Here is a 25,031-nt window from a genome sequence, read left to right on the forward strand (position 1 = left end):
TAGGGACTACAGAAAGTCAGGAAACAAAAATTTAAATTACTACTATATTGTCTGTCCATCCAATCTTTCTGAAAGATCCCATTATCCTTCAAATACGGATAGTGACGTTATTTACTCATATAATTCTAACTACTGCTGAGTATTATACAGATCAAGTGGTAATAACAAGCTCCAGTTTCTTAGAAGGTGATACTTCCTTTACAAGTTAAACATGGCATATGGCAGTAATCCTGGACCTTCAGTGAAGATTTGTTTGTCATAATACTGCTAAGGATACTTCTGGTTTGTTTTTGAGACAAGGTCTCGCTCTACTGCCTAGACTGGAGTGCAGTGGTGCAATGCCAGCTCACTGCAGCCTCGACCTCTCAGGCTCAAGCAATCTTCCCACCTCAGCCTCTCAAGTAGTTGGGATTATAGGCATGCACCATATGACTGCTAATTTTTTTTTTTTTTTTGGAGAGACAGGGACTTTCTGTGTTGCCCAGGCTGGTCTTGAACTCCTGGGCTCAAACGATCCTCCTGTCTTGTCCTCCCAAAATGTTGAGATTACAGGCATAAGCCACCATGCCCAGCTGCTAAGGATACTTGAGGTGGATAAGGTTTTTGCAGAAGTTGATCTTATAATAGCAGGAATTGGTAGATGACACAATTCAGCCAGGACTATACACCGCTACCTTCCCCACTAAAACCAGGACAAACAGAAAACAAGCTTATCTCCTGAGAGAGAGAGAGAGAGAATTTTAAATAACTCTTTACAACGTAAAAACCATTTTTAGCTCAAAGACTACAAAAACAGGCTATGGGCCTGATTTGACCCACACGTTATAGTTTCCTATCTCTGGTACAGACAACAAATTGGAATTAAGTGAGACAACATATGGGACTTTATTAAATAAGGTGAATTTGGGACAAATGAAAGGTGAGATGAAGGCAAACTACTGTCAAGGGATGATCTGAGCCTGAACAACTCAGTGAATGTGAAGAGAAAACAAGATTACATGTGAATATAGATGTTAACTGGAAAAGGAAGGAGAAAAAAAGGGAGCACAAGGAAGAAAAAAAAATCAAAATTTGTGAGCCATCTCAAGCCATCAAAAAAACTTCATTCTATTGTAGGAGGGAAGCTGGAAACAATGGCAGAGTAATTTTGTGTTAAGAATTAAAGTACTAGCTCCAGTTAGGCATATAAATGACAATTAGAAGGGACAGAAGTTATGGTTATGTCAGCAGCCTCCAGTGAGCTAGGATATAAACTAAGTCTTTTCAAGCTGAACAAATATATACACATTCAACCCATTTAAGTGAAGAGACACATTTAAGTCCACAAAAGCAAACTTAACTACCTACTATATAACTTACTTTTTATTGAAAGTATCTTGCATTCATGATGGATGCTTTCTGGGTTTTACCACATATTTTAAAAGTTAAATTATTCTTTACATGCAAGTAGTGTGAATAATTTTCTCCACATGGGAACACTAATTATAAAAAGATGACATCCCACATGGGTTAAGTGTCTTTTTAATTGAAAAGCTAACTGTCCAGTTACATTTCTCCCAAAAAATCACAAACTGGGTAGTAACTGAGTCTCTAGGCAATATATTTAAAACTAAGAGGATTAAAAATAAAGAAAAAGAAAACAAGTCCTCAGATGCAATGAAGGGAGCCCTGCTACATACAGGCTAATCAATACAGTGGTACTCCTTGACTGCAGGAGGCTGGAAGACATCCTAGTAGCTCCACTCAGAACATTTACTTCAAGAAGCCTTTTACCAGTTTCCAACTCATGAATAAAGATAGTATTTTGTTAATTCTATTCCAGAAAACTTTTTTGCAAGTTGTTTTATTTACAATGCCAACTTTTAAAAGGTCACTAAAGTTAACTGGACAATAAACTAGGCAGACATTGGTTTACAAAAAAGAGGGAAAGCCCAAAATGCCACTTATAGAGAACCCACAGTTCAGTTTTATTCAGAGCAAAGAAAAAAGAAACTTTCCATCATACTAGAAGAAACTTGGCCATAAGGTTTGGGATCTGTGCTCAAACTACACATGCAATGAGGACAATATTCTGCTAATACAATTGACTTGCTGCTGCATTTGTCTACTGTTTGTCTAATATTAACAATTATAAACAGAGCAGTGCAACTAGTATTTGGAACAATCCTTACAGTGTTACAGTGTCAGGCACAACATTTCACTTCTCTTCACACCACTGGTTCTCTTTGCGTACCTAAAAGAGATGGATATAGGGAAGTACCTTAACTTGAGTAGTCTTTCCTAAGACTTATAAATACTACCTACTGATTCATCGATAGCCAGTGAGTTGAGTCAGAAGAACAGATGGAAAATTAGAACAACACCAGGTTAAGACTATATTTCCGGATTTCCTTTCTTTGCCTCCCATGGTTTTTATTCTGCCCTGCTGAAATTATGAACAAAGCAAAGGCAATGGGCAATTTACTAAAGTTGACAGAGCAAATTCAGTTAATTCATTCACATTATTTCAGTCTGTAGTCATGTCAACAAAATCATTCTGATCTATTCTTTCATTTCCTCCCCTCATTAAGTTGCTCTAAAGTACCCTAGTATATACTTCTCTCTAGGGCCTGCTTTTCTGATGTCAGATATGTATGGTCTATACAGAAAGTTGCAGGTGCCAAAACTAGTAACTGTTAATACATTAACAAGAGCTCTTCTCATTGAAAACTAATTGTTCTTATGCTTAAAATGCAGTATCATCTAAGTGTTCAGATTCATAAAGACAGAACAGTAAGAGTATGTTTAAGACACATAAAGTACATATTATCCCTAAAGTATCAAGACTACTTGATACAGTCACCTCTTTTCCTGGCATGTTATAGGTGTTAGTCCCTTTTTAAGAGCATGTGATCAAAGACAAAACTGTGTGCTACCTACCTGGGCTTCCTCCTCTTCAGTAAAGTCATTTTTGATATTGAAGGTCTTGCGAATCTCCTCAGGAGTTTTCCCCTTGATCATATTGGCAACAGTCTTGCATGTAACATCAAGCAAACCTTTGATGTCTAAGTAGTTTGCAGCCTGTAAAGAGACAGTTGTTTTCCTTAAAGTATACTTGATGTTTTAAACTAAATCCAAAGTTAATGATTGACACTCCGTATCTAATAAAGCTTAAAATGCTAATTTTAAGAAATTAAAGGGAGAAGAATAAATCACTCCTAAGTTCTTCTGTGAAAGACTTTTATGTGATCTTCTTTGTTATACCTCTATAATGTTGAATCCTTCTGCTTCCTTAACCAAACTATACTAGCTCAAATGTGAAATAACGGCCACTACTGTTGTGTATGTGTGTACACATGCACACAAATACCACATCAGGTCTTGGCAAAAATATTTGTCCACACTTAAAGAGTTCAAACGTAAGCAGTTATAGCACTATATTGATCTCATTTTAAAAAACAGGTTTTGGTTTCATTGACTTTATTGTTTACCTGTTTTCTATTTCATTGATTTCTGCCCTTTAATATTCTCATTCTTCTGTTTACTTTGTAGTTAATTTCATCTTTTACTTGTTTAAGGTGGAAGCTTAGATCACCGATTTGAAACTTTTCTTCTTTTCTAATAATATACGTATTTCATTCCATCAATTTCCCTCTAAGTACTTCTTTAGCTGCATCTCACCGATTTTTCATGTGTTTTACTTCCACTCAGCTCAAAATACTTTCTTTTTATTTCTTCTCTGACCCATAGGTTACTTGCAAATGTGTTAGTTTAAAAGTAGTTGCAGATTTTTCCAGATACCTTTCTGTTTGTGATTTCTAATTCCACTGCAGTCAGAAGACATACTTTGTATGACCTGAATCCTTTTACAATGGAGACTTTTTTTTTAAGACACCGTCTCACTCTGTCACCCAGGCTGGAATTCAGTGGCGTGATCTCGGCTCACTGCAATCTCTACCTCCCAGGTTCAGCCAATTCTCTTGCTTCAGTCTCCCAAGTAGCTGGGATTACAGGTGGGTGCCATCTCACCCAGCTGATTTTTTTTTTTTTTTTTGAGACGAAGTCTCGCTCTGTCGCCCAGGCTGGAGGGCAGTGGTGCGATATCGGCTCACTGCAAGCTCCACCTCCCGGGTTCATGCCATTCTCCTGCCTCGGCCTCCCGAGTAGCTGAGACTACAGGTTCCTGCCACCCCACCCGGCTAATTTTCTGTATTTTTAGTAGAGACGGGGTTTCACCATGTTAGCCAGGATGGTCTCGATTTCCTGACCTTGTGATCCACCCACCTTGGCCTCCCAAAGTGCTGGGATTATAGGCGTGAGCCACCGCGCCCGGCCTAATTTTCGTATTTTTAGTAGAGATGGGGTTTCATCATGCTGGCCAGGCTGGTCTTGAACTCCTAGCCTTAAGTGATCCACCCGCCTCGCCCTCCCAAAGTGTTGGGATCACAGGCGTGAGCCACCGCACCCAGCTGAGACTTGTTTTATGGCCCAGAACATGGTCTATCTTGGTAATATACACTTGAAAAGAATATGTATTCTGCTATCATTACATATAATGTTTTAGGCCAGGCGCGGTGGCTCACACCTGTAATCCCAACACTTTGGGAGGCCTAGGCAGGTGGATCACCTGAGGTCAGGAGTTCAAGACCATCCTGGCCAACATGGTGAAACCCCATCTCTACTAAAAATACAAAAACTTAGCTGAGCATGGTGGCTCATGCCTGTAATCTCAGCTACTCAGGAGGCTGAGGCAGGAGAATTGCTTGAACCTAGGAGGTGGAGGTTGCAGTGAGCCAAAATCATGCCACTGCACCACAGCCTGTGTGACAAGAGTGAAACTCTGTCTCAAAAATATATATATATATAATATTTTATAAATGTCCATTAAGACAATTTGGTCAATAGTGTTATATCAAGTTATCCTGATTTCTGTCTAGTTATATTAATTGAGAGAGGTGCTGAAATCTCTATGATTGTCACTTTGTGGACTTCTTTGAGTTCTATTGGGTTTTGTTTCACTTCTTGGAAGTTCTGCTTCTAGCCAGATAAAAATTTATAATTGTTATGTCTTTTTAAAAAACTGATCCCCTTATCAGTATGAAATAATCCTCTTTAACCCTGGTAATATTCTTTGCCTCCAAACCTATTTTAATATAGTCACTCCAGCTTTCTTTTGATTCGTGTTAGTGTACTGTATCTTCTTCCATTCTTTAAAACTAGTTCTGTCTATATATTTAAAGCGGGTTTCTTACAGACAGCACAGCTAAGCTTGCTTTTCTGATCTGGTAATTTCTGCCTTTTAACTGTGTTTAGACCATTTACATTTAGTGTGTTACTGATATGTGGATTTAAATATGGCGTTACATTTGAATTTAGAGAGTATTAAAATTCAGTGTCAATGAAGTTAGCAAATTTTAAATCTATAAGAAGTGTTTAAAGGCTCTAGAATAGAGCTATCTTACACATTAAAAACTTACCAGAATGAGTTCAAAAAGTGTTCCTTGGTCAACTTTCAGGAATTCTTGGTCCCAAACAGGGATATCATCTGTTCGCTTTTCTTTGTTCTCATCATCTTCAGGAGGAGGAGGGTCATCCTTGTGGTGGGTGCACCACTGAATGACCTACAACAACAAAAGTTCATTCCTCTGTGGCACTTTGTCACAAGGTACTCACTCCACTGCTGGGAAAACTTATCCCTGTATTGGAATAATAACTAGCTAGAGGTTGACTTGAGCCATTAACAGCCAAGCTTGAAAAACAAAAATGAAGCTTGAAGAATCATTATAACCCTAGAAGGGAGAAGATCTTATTAGATAAAAGCAAGCCATGCAGACAGAGTACTGTACTTGACTACATTAAAAAGCTTCTATGCAAAAAGAAAAGTTAGGACAATGACTGGAAGATACCCGCAATATGTACAACAATGATTAGCTGAGAGAATATAAAATCTTTCAAAAATCATTAAAGAGAAATGGGTTAATGATATGTACAGCCAATAAATGAAATCTGAATAGCCAAACATAAGGAACGCTCAACTTTACTAGAAGCAAAACTAACACTACAGATACTTCTCTAGATTGAAAAAAAATCAAGAAACTGATACTAATTGTTGGGCAATAGTAGAAAGGAAACACAAACTCTTCTAGAGAGTATAAATTGGTATAACCCCTTTGAAAGCTAATCCAGCACTCCTCAGAAAAGCTGAATATGTACATATATTGTAACCAGCAAATTCCAAATACCCCAGACACATGTGTGAGACTATTTGGTGTAGGAACAAAGCAGGAAAAGCCCCAAAATTCCCTTAATAGGAGAATAATTACTCCATAAAGTTTCAGGAAGCTGATTACTTAGACTATACATACCAGCATAAAGACCAAAATCAATACTGAAAGTGTTTTCAGTTGTAGAATCTAGGCAGTGGCTACATGGGTGTCTACTGTGTAATTCTTTCCATTTTTCTGTATGGCTAAAACTTTTTCATAGCAAAATGTTGGAGGAGTAAACAATGCTGAGAGAAAATGGCAGAGCCAAGAAACATTGCCAGGATACAAAAAAAAAAAGAAAGAAAGAACAATTTCAATAAGGAAAAGCCAAGCAAAGGGTTGTTTGTTTGTTTTTGAGACAAGATCTCACTGTGTCACCCAGGCTGGAATGCAGTGCCGCGATCATGGCTCACTCGACCTCCTGTGCTTAAGCGATCCTCCCACCTCAGCCTCCCAAGTAGCTGCAACTACAGGTGCATGCCACCACACCTGGCTCATTTTTGTATTTTGTTTTTGTAGAGATAAGGTTTCATCATGTTGCAAACTCCTGAACTCAAGCAATTCACCCACCTTGCCCTCCCAAAGTGTTGGGATTACAGCTATGAGCCACCGTGCCTGGCCAGCGAAAGGTTTTTGTTTTCGTTTTAATTTTGAGACTGAGTTTCACTCTTGTTGCCCAGGCTGGAGTGCAATGGCGCTATCTCAGCTCACTGCAACCTCCACCTCCTGGGTTCAAGCGATTCTCCTGCCTCAGCCTCCTGAGTAGCTGGGATTATAGGTGCCTGCCACAACACCCAGCTAATTTTTTTTTATTTTTAGTTGGCCAGGCTGGTCTCGAACTCCTGACCTCAGATGATCCACCCCCCCCTTGGCTTCCCAAAGTGCTGGGATTACAGGCGTGAGCCACTGCACCCAGCTAAGGGTTTTTAATGAAATAAATAATAGCTTTTTAAGAAGTATTCCAACTATATAAGAAAATTTAAAAACGCCAATATTTGCTTATCCAGGCATTTTTAAAACTCTAAACCTGGGCACAGTGGTTCATACTTGTAATCTCAGCACTTTGGGAGGCTGAGGCAGGACTGCTTAAGGCCGGAAGTTCAAGAATAGCCTGGGCAATATAGAGACACCCCGTCTCTACAAAAAATGATGATAATAATAATAGGCTGGGCACTGTGGCTCACACCTGTAATCCTAGCACTTTGGGAGGCCAAGGTGGGTGACTTACTTGAGCCCAGAAGTTTGAGACCAGCCTGGGTAACATGGTGAAACCCTGTCTCTATGAAAAATACAAAAATGAGATGGGACTGGTGGTGCACACCTATGGTCCCAGCTACTCAGAAGGTTGAGGCAAGAGAATCACTTGAGCCCAGGAGGCTGAGGCTGTAGTGAGCCATGATCGTGCCACTGCACTCCAGCCTGAGCAAGAGAGTGCGATTCTGTCAAAAAAAAAAAAAAAAATCACTACCACTACTAACAAAAAATAAAAATTTAAAAATAAAAAACTCTTAAAAGGATATATAAAGAAACTAATGCCTAGGTTCACAACGGGTGGTGCCAGTAAAAAAGAAAAACAAAAAAATGCCACATTACTTTGTGGGGGGAGCAGTTTCCAATCAGATAAGAGACAGGGAAAGGAGATTTTATTGTACTTCCATAGTTTTGGCATCATGTAATTATTCTTCAAAATATGATATATATTCAATAAAAACAGGCTTAAAAAAAAAAAAAAAACTTCTCGGCTGGGTGTGGTGGCTCACACCTATAATCCCAGCACCCTGGGAGGCCAAAGGAGACAGATCGCTTGAGCCCAGGAGTTCCGGACTAGCCTCGGCAACATGGTGAAACTCCATCTCTACAAAAAATACAAAAATTTGCCAAGTGTGGTGGCATGTGCTTGTACTCCCAGCTACTCGGGGGGCTGAGGTGAGAAGATCACCTGAAGCCGGGAGGTAGAAGGTGCAGTGACCCATGACTGCACCACTGCACTCCAGCCCAGGCAACACAGTGAGGCCCTATCTCAAACAAACAAACCAAACAAACAAAAAAACCCCAAAAACCAAGCACTTCTCATTCTCAGAAGGCCCTACATCACCCAACCCTTTAACTCTGACCTTATCTACTCCCTTCTTGCTCTAGCTTCCACTAAACTCCTTGCCTTTCCTAAAAAGGCAGGGCATGCTCTTGTCTTAAGGTCACTGTACTTGCTCCCAAATCCCAGAATTCTTTCCCCCCAAATATTCACGTCTTTGTTTAAAAGATTATCTTCGGCCAGGGACGGTGACTCAAGCCTGTAATCCCAGCACTTTGAGAGACTGAGGCAGGCGGATCACCTGAGGTCCAGAGTTCGAGACCAGCCTGGCCAACATGGTGAAACCCCATCTCTACTCAAAATACAAAAAATTAGCCGGGCGTGGTGGCGCACGCCTGTAATCCCAGCTACTGAGGCTGAAGCAGGAGAACTGCTTAAAGCCCGGAGGCAGAGGCTGCGGTGAGCCAAAGTTGTGCCACTGTACTCCAGCCTGGGTAACAAGAGCAAAACTCCATCTCAAGGAAAAAAAAAAAAAAAAAGATTATCTTCTCAGTAAGACATCTCCTGACCATCTTTATTTTAAAAACAGCTAACTGTTCACCTACTCACCCCTTTAAATTCCCCATTCCCTTCTTTATTCTCCATAGTTTTTCCATTTGATGTATTTCTTATGTTGCATATTCCCCACCCCTTCAGATCATAAACTCCATAAGGGCAGAGATTTTGTCTCTTTGGTTCACTGCTATACCCCCAGCTTTTGGATGGCATTTGAATGTACCGGACATTCGACTACAAGCAAAGATCCTTTTAGAAACATTTTTCATTAGTATAAAATAGAATATGTTAATTGCAAGACATATTCAGAAGTCATAAAGAATGAGATCTAACTAGATAAAATAAAGCCTCTAAATCGTAACATGAATTAACGTAAGACAAGCAAACTGGTAGAAACTTTTAAAGAGTTCTTATAAAAAGCCTATTAGATAATACCACTGAATTGTCACTTAAAAATGGTTAAGGTGGTAAATTTTGTTATGTGTATTTTACCACAATTTTTTAAGCTCATTAGACAACAACATGGATGAACCTTGAAAACATTATGCTAAGTGAAATAAGCCAGATACAAAAGGACTAACATTGTATGATTCCATATATTATGTATCCAGGATAGCTAAATTCAGATACAGAAAGTAGAATAGTGTTTACCTAGCGTAATTTTTTTTTTGAGGGGGGAGGGTGTACCGAAATTGGAAGTTACAGTTTAATGGGTACAGAGTTTCAGTGTGGGATGATAAAGTTCTGAAAATGCTTAGTGGTGATAGCTGCACAACACTGTGAATGTAATTAATGTCACTGAATGGTGCACTTTCAAAAAGTGAAAATGATCAATGTTATGTATATTTTATCACTATTTTTCTAAGACCATTAGGAAAACAGAGAAATGAAAACAGACAATGCAGAAAATGTAAATGGCCAGTAACACATGTAAAAACATTCACACTTTGGGAGGCCAAAGCAGGCAGATCGCCTGAGGTGAGGAGTTCAAGACCAGCCTGGCCAACATGGTGAAACCCTCATCTCTACAAAAATAAAAAAATTAGCTGGGCATGGTAGCGGGTGTCTGTAATCCCAGCTACTCGAGAGGATGAGGCGGGAGAATCACTTGAACCCAAGAGGCAGAGGTTGCAGTGAGCTGAGATCGTGCCACTGCACTCCAGCCTAGGCGACAGAGTGTCTGTCTCAAAAAAAAAAAAAAAAAAAATGCCAGGCTCGGTGGCTCATGCCTGTAATCCCAGCACTTTGGGAGGCCAAGGTGGGCAGATCACAAGGTCAGGAATTCAAGACCAGCCTGACCAACATGGTGAAACCCCATCTCTACTAAAAAATACAAAAATTAGCCAGGCGTGGTGGCGAGTGCCTGTAATCCCAGCTACTTGGGAGGCTGAGGCAGGAGAATTGCTTGAACCTGGAAAGTGGAGGCTGCAGTGAGCCGCGACTGTGCCACTGCTCTCCAGCCTGGGCAACAGAGTGAGATCAAAAAAACAAACACAAAAAAATTCAGGTTAGCCAGGCATGGTGGCTCCACCTGTAATCCCAGCACTTTGGGAGGCCAAGGCAGGGAGATCGTCTGAGGTCAGGAGTTGGAGACCAGCCTGGCCAACATGGTGAAAACCTGTCTAATATAAAAATTAGCCAGTGTGGTGGCGGGCGTCTGTAATCCTAGCTATTCGGGAGGCTGAGGCAGGGAAAATTACTTGAACCTGGAAGGCAGAGGCTGCAGTGAGCTGAGATCACACCACTGCACTCCAGCCTGGGCGACAGGGCGAGACTCCATCTCAAAAAAAAAAAGATGCTATATATTAACTAACATAGACATATCACCTTTCATTTTGTTATATGGAAAAAAAAAAACATAGAAATGTATAGTTTGCTACCTTAAGAATGGGGGAAAATGCCGGGCGCGGTGGCTCACGCCTGTAATCCCAGCACTTTGGGAGGCTGAGGTGGGCAGATCATGAGGTCAAGAGATCAAAACCATCCTGGCCAACATGGTGAAACCCTGTCTCTACTAAAAATACAAAAATTAGCTGGGCATGGTGGCATGTGCCTGTAGTCCCAGCTACTCAGGAGGCTGAGGCAGGAGAATCACTTGAACCCAGGAGGCAGAGGTTGCAGTGAGCCGAGATCATACCACTACCCTCCAACCTGGCGACAGAGCAAGACTCTGGTCTCAAAAAAAAAAAAAAAAAAGAATGTGGGAAAAAAATATACTTACTTGTTAATACCTGTATTACAAAATACTGAAAGGATAAATTGCTACCTGAAAGGGGACTGGAATAGATAAGGACAGAAATGGGAACAAAGTGTTACATATTCCTTTGACTTTAGCCGTTTCAAAATTATAAATCTAAGAAAGACAGTCACGATTCAATTCCACCATGCTCTAGAAGTGGTATCTTTACAGAAGACTATTTAACAGTATCTATCAAAATTTAGGTATATAAGCCAACCTGCGATCCAGATATTCTACATGTAGATCATCCTTCCTAGGGAAGTGTTTGCATAGGTAGACACAGTACAGATGCCCCATAAATGACAATAGTCAACTGTGGCAAGAAAGCAGACAGAACTTTTTTCTGTATATTTTAAGAACATACAAACATCACTCAAGTAAGTGTTTAAGAACATTCAAATTTAAATGTAATTTTAAGCAGTAAATTATAAAATTCTAACATAGATTGTTGAATTACTTGTATTAATCAATTGGTGTTATATATTAAGCAGAATAAACTTAAACTCTTTAAAGACCTTACCTTTTTTAATATTGCTGCATTCACATTTGGTAGAGGAACTGGGTCATCATCTCCTTCATCATCCATTCCCAAATCTAAGAAAACCAGAAGAAAGTTTCTATTTCCTAATTCCATTATAATACTTATACCAACCAGGCTATGTCTCAAAACGTAAGAGTCAGTCCCCATATCCATGAGTTCTACATCTGTGGATTCAACCAACCACAGATCAAACATATTGGGAAAAAAAATGGATGGCTGTGTCTTGCACGAAACATGTAGACTTGTTTCCTTGTCATTACTCCCTAAACAATACAGTATAAAAACTATTTGCATAGCATTTACATTGTATCCGGCATTGTAAGTAATCTAGAGAGCGTTTTTTTTTTTTGAGACAGATTCTTGCTCTGTCGCCCAGGCTAGAGTGTAGGGGCGCCATCTCGGCTCACTGCAAGCTCCGCCTCCCGGGTTCACACCATTCTCCTGCCTCAGCCTCCCCGAGTAGCTGGGACTACAGGCACCCGCCACCACGCCCGGCTAATTTTTTGTATTTTTTAGGAGAGACGGGGTTTCACCGTGTTAGCCAGGATGGTCTCGATCTCCTGACCTCGTGATCTGCCCGCTTCAGCCTCCCAAAGTGCTGGGATTACAGGCGTGAGCCACCGCGTCCAGCCATCTAGAGAGGATTTTAAGTATACACAGTGATGTGCATATGTTATATGCCAATACTACACTGTTTTATTATAAGGGACTTGAGTATTGGTGGATTTTGGTATCCACAGGGGTGTCCTGAAACCAATCCCCCATGGATACCAAGGGACGACTGTAACTTATAAGACATGTCTGAAAGAATATAAAAAGGACTTTACTTAGAACAGCTCTCTTAGGAGCATTTAAAAATTGGTGGCTCCTAACGATGGAGTCCATGACCACCCAAAACTATATAAACTTGTGTGAGTACACAAATAAAGGAATATTACATAAAATAAGTTCTTAATTGGCAGGAAAAGTGATTTAGTAAGTTGGGCTTGAATGACTGGGTAGCCATCTGAAAAAATTAAAGATGGACCCTTTCCTTACCCTTTATATCAAATTCTCCAGATGAACTGTATTTTAAAAAGTAAAATAATGAAAACTATTACAGGTAATAAAATCTCAACCTATTCAAATCTGAAACCTAGAGATGTGTATACATATACACACTAAAAATACTAAAAATGCGCACACACACACACAAAACAGATCATGCAGCCACTGACAAAAACAAGGCAGGGAGCTCCAAACATAATGGTATGATCCTAAGATTAAAGTTTTTAAAGTAGGTTAAAAAAGAAAATTATCCGAATAAAAACAGAAATACACTTTTTTCCAACAGGATATATGAGGAACAGTTAACAATATTATGGGTAAGGAAGTTAAAGAACATGGGTTAAGGGACACAATTATGGGGCTATCAATAATCCAGGCACAAGATGATAGCCTGGACAAGGTTTGTAGCTAAGGAGGTGGTAAGAAATGACCTAATTCTGTCTGCATTTTGAAGGTACAGACAGCAGAATTTGCCAACAGATGGCAAGTAGAATGTGAAAAGAGTCAGGGTACACTAAGGTTTATGGCATGAAAAGGATGAAGTTGCCACCAATTGGTAAGGGGAAGGCTGTCAGAAGAACTATTTTTAGGAAGAGAGGATCAAGAGCTCTAGTTTCATAAATGTAAAATACTAGATATCCAAGGGCAGTTGTATGTTCAAGTCCAGAAATCAAGAGAAGAAATCACAACTGCAGGTAAGTTTGGGAACTGGTGTATAGATGGTTTATCATGCTATGAGACTATCATCAAGCAAATGGCTGTGTGTAGATATAGCGAAGAGGTCCAAGGATGAAGCCCTGGGGAACTGCAGGCTTTAAAGACTGGAAGACAGAAGGGTGTGAGGTAAGCAGTAAGTGGAATTTTGGGAACCAAGTCAAGAGGGGAATAAGCAAGCATCAAATGATGTCAACAGGTCTAGATAAGAACTGAAAACAGACAATGCACTTGATGACATGGGGTTCACTGAGCTTTATAAGCAGTTCCAGTGGAGTGGTAAAGATGAAAGTAGATTCAAAAATAATTCATGTTATCTTGCATGGATGGATTCACTCATCTCCCCTCTCTTCTCCCTCCCACCAATGCCTATCCCTGATCCTATCTCAGCTTAGAGTGAAACTGTAAAATGACAATGTCTCATGTAAAGCTCTATGTGGAACAAGTCACTTATGTCTTTCCTGAACAAATATGAAATCTTTTTAATCAGGTGAGAGAAAGAAGTTATAAAATGTAAAATACTTTTATCTTGAGAACTAAGATATTAGAGGAAACATACAGAAGACCAGCTTGTTTAGATCCAAATGTAATTTGGAACGAGGCTTAACTCACATTAAAAATTAGGCTTTTGGCCGGGTGCAGTGGCTCACGCATGTAATCCTAGCACTTTGGGAGGCCGAGGCAGGCAGATCACCTGAAGTCAGGAGTTCGAGACCAGCCTGGCTAACATGGTGAAACCCCGTTTCTACTAAAAATACAAAAAAATTGGCCACGCATGGCGGGTCACGCCTGTAATCCCAGCACTTTGGGAGGCAGAGGCAGACGTATCACAAGGTCAGGGGCTCGAGACCAGCCTGACCAACATGGTGAAAACCCATCTCTAATAAAAATACAAAAAACTAGCCGGGTGTGGTGGCGCATGCCTGTAGTCCCAGCTACTCAGGAGGCTGAGGCAGAAGAATCGCTTGAACCCAGGAGGTGGAGGCTGCAGTGAGCCGAGATTGTGCCATTGCACTCCAGCCTGGGTGACAGAGTGAGACTCCATCTCAAAAAAAAAAAAAAAAAAAAATTAGCTGGGTGTGGTGGCGCATGCCTGTAATCCCAGCTACTTGGGAGGCTGAGGCAGGGGAATTGCTTGAACCCAGGAGGCACAGATTGCAGTGAGCCCGAGATTGCGCCATTGCACTCCAGCCTGGGCAACAAGAGTGAAACTCCATCTCAAAAAAATAAAATAAAATAAAATAAAATAAAGGCTTTTATGACTGTAAAGGATCGTAAAGCTAATTTTTTATTTTTTGTAAAGACAGGGTCCTGCTATGTTGTCCAGGCTGGTTTTGAACTCCTGGGCTCAAGTAATCCTCTTTAAATCCTCTAGCATTTAAAGTAAGGATGTACAATATTTTTTGCTTTCAGACTAAATGCACAAGTAGCAACAGTCATTCCTTTAAGCTATTTAGTTTCAGGGACTTCTGAAAGACACTTGTATCCTGATACTGTACCCTGGACCTGAACTAATCATTCAATCCACATGTAAATGTGCCAAGAGTCTCACTTCTGATTGTCCTGTGGATTAAAAGGTTTTATTCTTGTTTTCTAAGTCACATAAAACCCATAACCAGAGATACTGCAGGTGGAAAACAAAAAAAGCAGAAAGTTGCCAAATTCAAAAGACTCCAGCCCTCAAGAGGCTAGAATCTTATGTAAGCCATTGGTACTTAAGATAAAACCATTCACTTCTGATTCCCAAAGACAACGGAGTAAAAGAATAACTTAATTGTTGCTAACTGCCTATCCATCCACTTACTTCAGTGATCAAAGCTGGCATGGTAAGTCTTCAAGATGCCCTACGTTCTTAAAATTGGCAAATGCTTCCTTGAAGCAGCACAGGACAGATTAGTGTGTCAGGCACCAAGATAAAATAAAGAACACTTTCAATGCCAAAGCAAGTATTTAGGCAGCAATTCGGGTATCAGTTTCTACATCTTCTGGATAAAACCTTACTCACCTGCCTTTTAGGGACACTTGGATTGCTTTCAGTTTTTTTTAGTGAGCACAACATACTTCTTCATTCAATAGGTACTTGATGAACAGTGACTGTGGGATGTACCAAGGAGTTTACAACTTAATAGAAGTTATCTTAAGTTACCAGAATACAGGACTTTAAGGGCCACCATGATTGGTACCAATTACTAAAGAGAATTCTAAGCTTTTATCAGAAAACAGAAGTCACTCACTTAGAAAACAAAACAGAAGACACATCCTCTGCAATTCAGCTTCTGCCTCTACCACACCTAAGTATCTGCTGCTAGAAGTCCTCTAACTTATTAACTATGAAATCCTAAGGACCAGTCTACAGTATATAAATCTGGCAATCACTCTAGTCACCTAGAAATGTCCCCTTTTCCCTTGGCTTCCACAAATCCTACTCTACTAATTCTCTACTACTGATTTCTATACTCTTAGCACCCCAGCCCCAACATCATCATCTTCCAGAGTTAAACTCCCATAACCCAATATATAAAACAAGTCTACTTATCTCTAGCAGTCTAACTCTGGGGCCAATATCCACAAACTCAATCACCTAGTAGACTGCTACTAGTAGATCTTCTGAAGGAATCTCAAACATGGTTTAAACTCAAAGTCATTTTCTTCTCCATTCCTCTCAAACCCATTTTCAGCTCTACCAACTACAGTATCACAATTCCATCCTACCCCAACTAAAAACCGTATTTTCACTTTCCCTAGCACACCCTGTCTACTTTACTTCAGAATGATCTCCCAAAACATTCTAATTTTACTAGATTTGAAATATCACCTCGGCTGGGCTTAGTGGCTCACGCCTGTAATTCCAGCACTTTGGGAGGCTGAGGTGGGCGGATCGCCTGAGGTCAGGAGTTTGAGACCAGCCTGACCAACATGGAGAAACCTCGTCTCTACTAAAAATACAAAATTTGCCTGGCATGGTGGCACATGCCTGTAATCCCAGCTACTTGGGAGGCGGAGGCAGGAGAAGTGCTTGAACCCGGGAGGCAGAGGTGGCAGTGAGCTGAGATCGTACCACTGCACACCAGGCTGGGCAACAAGAGCAAAACTCAGTCTCAAAAAAATAAATAAATAAAAGAAATATCCTCACCAGTATTACATAGTGCAATCTCTTCAAGACTCAAGAATAACACTAGCCAAGATGTTCCCACAGCGCCACTTGGCGCGCAACTTTATTAATGCACTAATTACACCATGTGACAAGTTTGCCTTGTTTGTGTCTGACTTCCCTCCTAGTTTATAAATTCTTCAAGGGCAAAGGCCATGTCTCACTTACCTTCTTTTCACCAGCACCAAAGCTTGGCACATAACCCTTCTCTTCGTTCAAGTATTTATAATCTACTGATCTTTCCCTACATAAAAAACCTCTGACATTTAAGTACTAAAGAACACTCAATACTACTAAGTTTTTTTCATCAATTCCAGACACTGATTTGTATCACCCCACTGGTAATACTAAAAAGAGATCCACATTAACTAGTGAAAGTTTCAAGACCTGTTTTCTAACTCACTTCCTTATGCTGCATATATACTTTGTAGTAGTTTCAGAGGAAAGACAAAACAGACAAAAGAGAAAGCTTGTTTTAAAAAAAAAAAAAAAAAATTCTGCCTGGCACAGTGGCTCATGCCTGTAATGTGGCTCTTCCCAGTACTTTGGGGTGCCGAGGTGGGAGGATGGCTTGAGTCCAAGAGTGCGAGAACAACCAGGGTAACATAGGGAGATCCTGTCTCTATAAAAACATTTAGGCTGGGCGTGGTGCCTCACGCCTGTAATCCCAGCACTTTGGGAGCCTCAGGCGGGTGGATCGCAAGGTCAGAAGATCGAGACCAGCCTGACAAACATGGTAAAACCATCTCTACTAAAAAATACAAAAATTAGCCAGGCATGGTGGCATGCACCTGTAATCCCAGCTACTCGGGAGGCTAAGGCAGGAGAATCACTTGAACCCGGGGGGCAGAGGTTGCAGTGAGCTGAGATCATGCCACTTGCACACCAGCCTGGGCAACAGAGCAAGACCCCGTCTCAAAAAAAAAAAAAAAAAATTAAAAAATCAGCTGGGGCAGGGCGCGGTGGCTCACGCCTGTGATCCCAGCACTTTGGGAGGTTGAGGTGGGCGGATCACCTGAGGTCGGGAGTCCGAGACCAGCCTGACCAACATGGAGAAACCCCGTCTCTAACAAAAATACAAAATTAGCCGGGCTTGGTGGCACATGCCTCTAATTCCAGCTACTCGGGAGGCTGAGGCAGGAGAATCGCTTGAACCAGGGAGATGGAGGTTACAGTGAGCCAAGACTGCACCATCGCACTTCAGGTTGGGCAACAAGAGCAAAAAAATCCGTCTCAAAAAAAATCAGCTGGATGTGGTGGCACGTGCCTGTAGTCCCAGTTATTCGGAAGGCTGAGGTGGGAGGACTGATTGAGCCCAGAAGGTTGAGGCTGCAGTGAGCCATGACTGCATCAGACTGCACTCCAGCATGGGCAAGAGTGAGACTCTGTCTCAAATAAATCAATCAATAAATAAAATCTACACAGCAATCCACAGAGCTCACTCCCTCCACTGAAATAAGGTGTTCTATTCAGCCACCATTATAGGATGGTATCTCTTTTCCAAAGACCTTAATTTCTATCACTGGAACTTATGAATCCAAATTTACTTGAACAGAAATTAACCATTGCCTAAGGCTTGGCAATCACTTCAATGTTTATTTTACCTTATGATTTTATCCATTTAATGAGAGAACGACCCTCACTAATTCAGACAATGCAGAAAGGATGACCTGTATCAGAAAAATGTAAGTTATAAAGAAAAAAATGTAAACTTTACCTCTTCATACTCTCAAGCACCTTATGACAGGCTGCTGCTCATATAAATTTGATATTCACAAACTATCTCAAATTACACATTTCCTCCCACCCAGGTTTTCCAATGAACTTACCTTCCAACATGGTCTTAATAGTCACAGATTGTTTGGCAATTTCCACATCAACTTCAAATATCTCTCCATCAGAACTCTGCAACTTAATTGAAGGCATCTAAAAAAAAAAGGACATTAAATGTAAAATTTAAGAGAGAGAGTTCTACATGACATTTCATCAACTACAGTCCATCAGAAGGCTCTAACTTATTGACCACAAAGTTCTAAGAACCTACAATACATAACCCTGTAAAGCACTGTTGTAAGCAGTTATTCACAAGTTAGTCTCCGAGTATTTCTATTAAAATTTTTTCAAAGTATAACTACTAGGAACAGAAGCTTTTAAGGCCTGCCCTACTGAACTCACTATTGGTATGAATTTAATAAAACATACATATTTGTATTTGCTTTCTGCCTGCCTTTCGTCTCCCACTGAATACTGGACTCCATCTGAACAGTTAACTGCCACAATTAACTACATGCAAACCTGAGGAAGGTCAGTCCAAAACAAACAACGCTACCAAATAAGATAGAAATTTTCCCCACAGCTGAGTCCTACCTGTGAAGATGAGTTCAGATCCAAAGAGTACATCAGAATATGCTCATTTATGTCTGAGGCAATGCAAGACCATATACACGAGAATAAAATGATTTAAAGATAAGCAGATGTGAGTACAATTCTCTAAATCTAGTTAAAAGCTTCATTTCAGAGCCCTTTTTATCTTTCAGTACTGACTGTCCAGGTGACCAACTTTGAGATCTCTTGGCAAGATCTCCATAATAATAACCTATTACTTGCTCTGAAAACGCATTTATTAATTCGGATTAATTATGAGTCGTTAGGAAAAAGATATAATCTTACATAAAAAGTTAAGCATTTAATTTCAAAGGACTTGAGTTCTGGCAAAAAAAAAAAAAAAAGGCATTTAAAATTAAAAGTCCAACAATTTCTTACCATCTTCAAATTCTTTTTTTAAAAAAGAAAACATACAAACAAGGAAAACAACAACAACAAAAAGAATAGCAATACCTGGTACAGATTAATTCAAGGCCTCTTAAAACTCACATACAACTTTTAAAAGGCCCATGCTTCTCAAGTATTCATAATCCGGTGATGTCACTATTAACTTACGGCACCTCTGAAGTTTTCTAGGTGTGTTGTACTACAAATCGCATATATTTTCCCAAAAGTGTATCATTTGGCATTTAAAACATGCATCACACCCATTTTATGTTCAAAGACTTATGACCCATTACATCGGTTAAAATATTCATTCAGCTGCTCTGAGACAATTGTCGCCAACCCCAAAGCAAACAGGTTGTTAGGCAAAGGAAGCAAAAAAGTAAAGCATGTTTTAAAACCAGCCACTGAAATATCCTACTCTCACTCATCCATAGTTGGAGAGAATCAGATTTCACTTTGCGATTCACAAACATGTCTGCTTCTCCATGTTGCTTAGCGCTTGCCAATAATGCAGTTGTCGCTGCTTAATGGAGAAGGATGCAGAGTAGAGGACCCTTCCTGTGACAAGACCACAACAAAAGGTATCTCCAAAAGAAAATATTTTAACGTGAGCCCAATTTTTAATTATAAAACATTTAAACATGTAATTTTTATATTAGATAGTACTGAAATGAACAGTGCAGAATCACAAATCTAACAATGCAGTTGATTTAAATTACTCTAAAAGCAAGACGACCGTTTCATATTTCTTTCAAATAACTCAAGATAAGCGCTTAGTCATAGTCAAGTTCGTGGATTGGGTTACTCTTAAGGGAGTTGAGACCTTACTAAATAGCAGCTGGTCAATCGGTTAATCTGTAATTCGATGCACTTGGTAATACTAAACTCAAAGGTAAGTTTTAGTGTTACAGTAGAATAAAGTGCAAAATTTTTAAGTAATAATGGATGAAATATTTATTTGAAATGCTTTCAAAACAATTCCATTCTAAAGAAAGAGGCCTAAAGGCTCCTGCACTTGTAAATAATTCTCCATGGCCAGCATAAAGCGGGTTCTATCACATCATATAGGAAAAAAACCCCTGCGCTTTTAAGTGACCCGAAATTCTGACACTGCTTTTTAGACTGCACAGTGGAGGAGACGGTATTGTTCTATGAAACGGATACATTCTACTGTCACGCTCTAAAGGAAAAATGCGTGTCCCTAAAACCCAAACGTGAAGTTTCCATTAAAAGTGAATCGAAGCAGGTGGACGTCCTATTTCTTTAAAAGCCAGACACCTAGAGTTAAGTTATACACAGTTAAGGCTCCTACAAGTCACACCACTCTGACGATGGTATCTGCTCAACGACTCCAAGTCATGGCAAAACAACGCTAAGAAATATTCAGATGGAGCAGGCGGCTATGTGCAGAAAGCCGGCGCCCGCACACGGTTAGCCAGGACCGACCGGTAGCTAGTGACGCCAGACACGGTGGAGAAAGGATGGGAGCCAAGAACCGGGCGGCCTCAGACCACCACCGCAGCTCTCCCTCCCGACCACAACAAAAGCCAGACACCGACACACGCCCACGCTCACGACAGCCAAGGGACCCCCATTCACAACCCCGCCGCCACCCCCGCCCTGGTCCCCGGGACAGCAGGCTTAAGACCAAGAGAGGCCCCCGGCCGCAGCCTGGGCCTTGCAGCCGAGCTCCGCGCCGGCTAACGCTCGGCCGGTGCAGAGAAGGCCCAGCCCGGGGTTCGGCTCACTTATGGAGCGCCGTGAGGACGCCCGGCCAGAGGAGGCCTCGCTGAGTCGGGGGCGGGGCGGGTGAACGGAACCTGGTAGTGTCTCCCGAAGAACGGGGTCGACAACGCGATCCACCGGGCCCGAAAGAAGGCCAGGCCCAGTCACCGCCCGCCGCGGGCAGGCCCAAACCGCAGCGGTGAGGCCAGCCGGCACGCAATCCGGTAGCCACGACCCTTTCCAGTTCAGTGGGCGGCTACTCACGGTGTTCGGTGTTAAGGAGACGGCCGGCGGGAGGCTGACGAAAGCCGGGAGGCGTTAGCGAACGAAGAGAAAAACAGAAGACGAAGCCACTACAGCGTCGCAACGCGGCGCGGCGTCTGCTTTATAGGAGAGGGCGCAGGCGCCGAGGACCCCGGGGCGCGCGGCGTCACATCGCGGCTGGGCTGGCCGCCGAGATCGCCTGACGGCAGGCCGAGAACGGCTGGGCGGGCCCAGGCCGGGAGGCGGCAAGGAGCTGCCGGGGGCAGCTGGCCGGGGGATCGGGGGGCCGGAAGAGCTTTCGCCTCTCCCCAGCTCTGAAAGCGCCGCGCTGTCTCGTCAACTGGGTGCCGGACCCCAACTGGCCTAGAAAGGTCTTTCAGGCAGCGGTGCCCTAAGCCGAGTGAAAGACCCCAGTTAAAAAGCCTGGAAAAAAACAAAACCGGGCGTGTGTGTGCGTCTCTGTGTGTGTTCCTGGGAACAACAGAACGGGGCGTGTGTGTGTGTGTTCACTCCTGGGGGGGCTGCGTGTGTGTGTGCGCGCGTGTGTTCATTCGTGAGGTGTATGTGCGCGCGCGGGTGTGTGTGTTCATTCCTGGGGTGAGGGTGGGGGTGGGGGGGTGGCGCTTGTGTGTGTGTGTTTTACTACTGAACTGATACAGCTTGTCCAGCTTCCATTCTCCACGGTAACCCTCCGAGGTGAAATAGTGTTAGCCTTTTCGCCTCTGCAGTGAGGGAACAGGTTCGGAACGGTTAAGTGGCAGAGCTAGGATTTGAACCTTACTCCACAATTAGGTGCTGTTAGTCCTTATTTCCTACTATTGACTTCTAAAGAGGCTTCCATGCCAAACATAGCCATCGTTATAGGGAAACCCCAAGTCTAGAGAGATGGCTCCATCTAGCAGTAGGTACCCACTCCTTCACTAAACATGCTTTGAGCCCGACGTGCGAGGCGTGGTGCTGGGGATTCCGCCTTGAACCAGGCAGCCAGGGCCCGGCCTGGACGTAACTCTTCTCTAGGGGGCTCCCAGGAAGGCTTTGATGAGGTCGATGGAATGAAGCCAGCTGTAAAGGAAAGGGAGTAGTCTGAAAGCCCCACCCTGCTCTGCTCGGGAACATTACTCTCCCCATCCTAGGAGACTGGGCGCCGGGCTCGCCTAGCCAACAGGCACGTGATCATATCCCTGACACCAGGAAGACAAAAGATACTTCCACACAGGGCCCCCTGAAGAAACCAGAGATGTACAGTGCCTCTGGGATGGGACTGGGCAGGAAGGCCAAGCAGCTCCTTGAGTTACCAGGTCTTTGTCTACAAGACTATCCATTGTCTGCCAGGTGCCACAGCTGATGACAGAAGATGAAACGCCTGCAGCTCTCAGACATTTTATCTGCAGCACAGCCCTGCCCTCAGCAACTCTAGCTTCAGGCCTCCTAGGCAGGGCCCACTGGAGCCCCTTTGCTCCCCGCCTATGGCATAGAAGGTGGTACCTTATTAACTCTCCTTAAGCATTCTAAGCAGGACTGTGCAGTGTCAGGTCACACAGCCCGGGGACCCAGCACAGGGTCTGGCATAAAAGTAGGGATATGTTTTTCCAAATATGTCTGAGAACCCCCTTTATTAGAATCACCAAGAAATGTCTGCTTTTAAAACAGATTTTGGGGCCGGGCGTGGAGGCTCACACCTGTAATCTCAGCACTTTGGGAGGCCGAGGTGGGCAGATCACTTGAACTCAGGAGTTTGAGACCAGCCTGGGCAACATGGTGAAACCCCGTCTCTACAAAAAAACAAAAATTAGGTGGGTGTGGTGGTGTGAGCGTGTGGTCCCAGCTACTCTGGAGGTTAAGGTGGGAGGATCACCTGAGCCCAGGAGGCAGAGGTTGCGGTGAGCCAAGATGGTGTCACTGCACTCCAGCCTGGGTGATAGAGTGAGACCCAGTCTCAAAAAAATAAATAAAACATATTTCATTTGCTTGTATATGGTGCTATATGTATAGATTATCTCAGGAAAGATACACAAGAAATTGGTCACCTCAGAGGAAGGGAACTAGGTCACTGAGGGACGGGTTAGAATAATTTTTCACCTTATACCCCTTTGTATCTTTTGGGTATCAATTCACATGAATGTATTACATATTCAAATTTTTTAACTTTAAAAATAAATTGGCTCAAGAAAAATGCAGATTCCTGGGTCCACTCTCAATCTAATAACTCCCTGGGGGCAGGTTTTTCTGCCCTTTAAACCAGTTCTCCAGGTGATCCTCAAGCCCAGAGTAAGTGCATAAACCTGTGTAGTAGGGTATCAGTGGTGAAGCACTGCCAGGAAGGAGCCAAGAGTGTTCGTCAGAGGTGACTAGTTTAGCGCCATACTTTCTGGATCAACCCTACCTTCTCTCAAACCTCCACTTGGGAGGGCCAAGGTAGCTGTAGCACTGTGGGACAGGCTGGGAGTGACTCCTCTCCATTCATTTATCCACAGTGATCACCCCAGGTCAGAAAGGACTGGCCCCCACAGAGTCCCCTTGGTACGTGTGGATACATGTGTGGGTGTGAGGAGCAGGGGTACCTATGTTTCCAGAGCTGGCCCTGAGGAAGCTGCGGCTCCACCCTTACTCCAATCACTCCACATGCTCCACACCAAGGGGTAATCAGAACCCCTTGTCCTACAGAGGAAGGAAACAAAACCAAAGAGACTTTCCCAGCCGTCACTCCAGCCCCAGCTACGTATCTGCCATCACAGGCCAGGCAGTCAATCTTAGCCCCATTCCTCAAATGCAGGAACATTTTCTACTTTACAACTGTTCCCAGCATACTACCTCCAGGGAAACTAAAGCCTTGGATTCAAATATTCCAGATGGGAAAATCCAGTTTTTATGATGAATTCAGTTCCAGAAATGATCTCCCTTTTTAAGTCTTCATTGGAGTCTTCATTGCTATAAAGCATTCACAGGAGGATTCCTATGAGGAGCAACCCTGTCAGTGCATCTAAAACGGGACCCTCGGCTGGGCGCAGTGGCTCACGCCTGTAATCTCAGCACTTGGGGAGGCCAAGGCAGGAGGATCACTTGAGGTCAGGAGTTTGAGACCAGCCTGGCCAACATGGTGAAACCCCGTCTCTACTAAAAATACAAAAAAAAAAAAAATTAGCCAGGCATGGTGGCGGGCGCCTGTAATCCCAGCTACTTGGGAGGCTGAGGCAGAAGAATTGCTTGAACCCAGGAGGTGGAGGCTGCAGTGAGCGGAGATCACGCCACTACACTCCAGCCTGGGCGGCAGAGCAAGAGTCCATCTCAAAGTAAACAAACAAACAAGACTTTGCAGCCCAGAATTCAGTTCTCATTCCATTTCTTATGCACCCATCCATGGGACAGACTGTGGACTTAGACATGTGTTCCATCCCATAGGACAGCATGTAAGCTAGAAGTATTCAGTCCACATGGTGAAGGGTCCCCTGGCTGCATCCTGCTGTGTGTCAACTCTCTCAGTCTTGGTCCTCTAATACAGGGGTAAGCATAGCCACTCTGAAGTCAGACCACCTGCCTCTGTTATGTGATCTTGAGTAACTTACTTCACCTCTCTGGGCCTCACCTTCCTCTGTTGAAAGAGTTGGAAAGAAGGTATGATGCCAGGCCTGGAGTGGGGAGGAGAACACTGCATGCTGTTAGCTTCTAGTGTGGGTCTCTGAGAAGGGACTCTCTCTCATTCTCCCATCCCCTCAACCCAGGGATAGGGAGGGATTAGGACCCCAGAT

General features: G+C 42.6%; 1 protein-coding gene across 1 annotated transcript; it reads right to left on the reverse strand.

Annotated features, from left to right (window-relative positions):
- Positions 1-1,937: 1,937 nt before the first annotated feature.
- SKP1 (S-phase kinase associated protein 1) lies at positions 1,938-24,396 on the reverse strand. Its single transcript, XM_003829280.4, has 6 exons — positions 21,286-24,396; positions 18,354-18,450; positions 11,592-11,665; positions 5,457-5,600; positions 2,920-3,060; positions 1,938-2,233 (listed from the first exon to the last, which is right to left on the reverse strand). Exons 2-6 carry the CDS (start codon positions 18,448-18,450, stop codon positions 2,198-2,200), a joined length of 492 nt encoding a protein of 163 aa, XP_003829328.1. The 5' UTR covers positions 21,286-24,396; the 3' UTR covers positions 1,938-2,197.
- Between the last annotated feature and the right edge of the window lie 635 nt (positions 24,397-25,031).

This window comes from Pan paniscus, chromosome 4 (assembly GCF_029289425.2).
Source record: "Pan paniscus chromosome 4, NHGRI_mPanPan1-v2.0_pri, whole genome shotgun sequence".
NCBI lineage: Eukaryota > Metazoa > Chordata > Mammalia > Primates > Hominidae > Pan > Pan paniscus.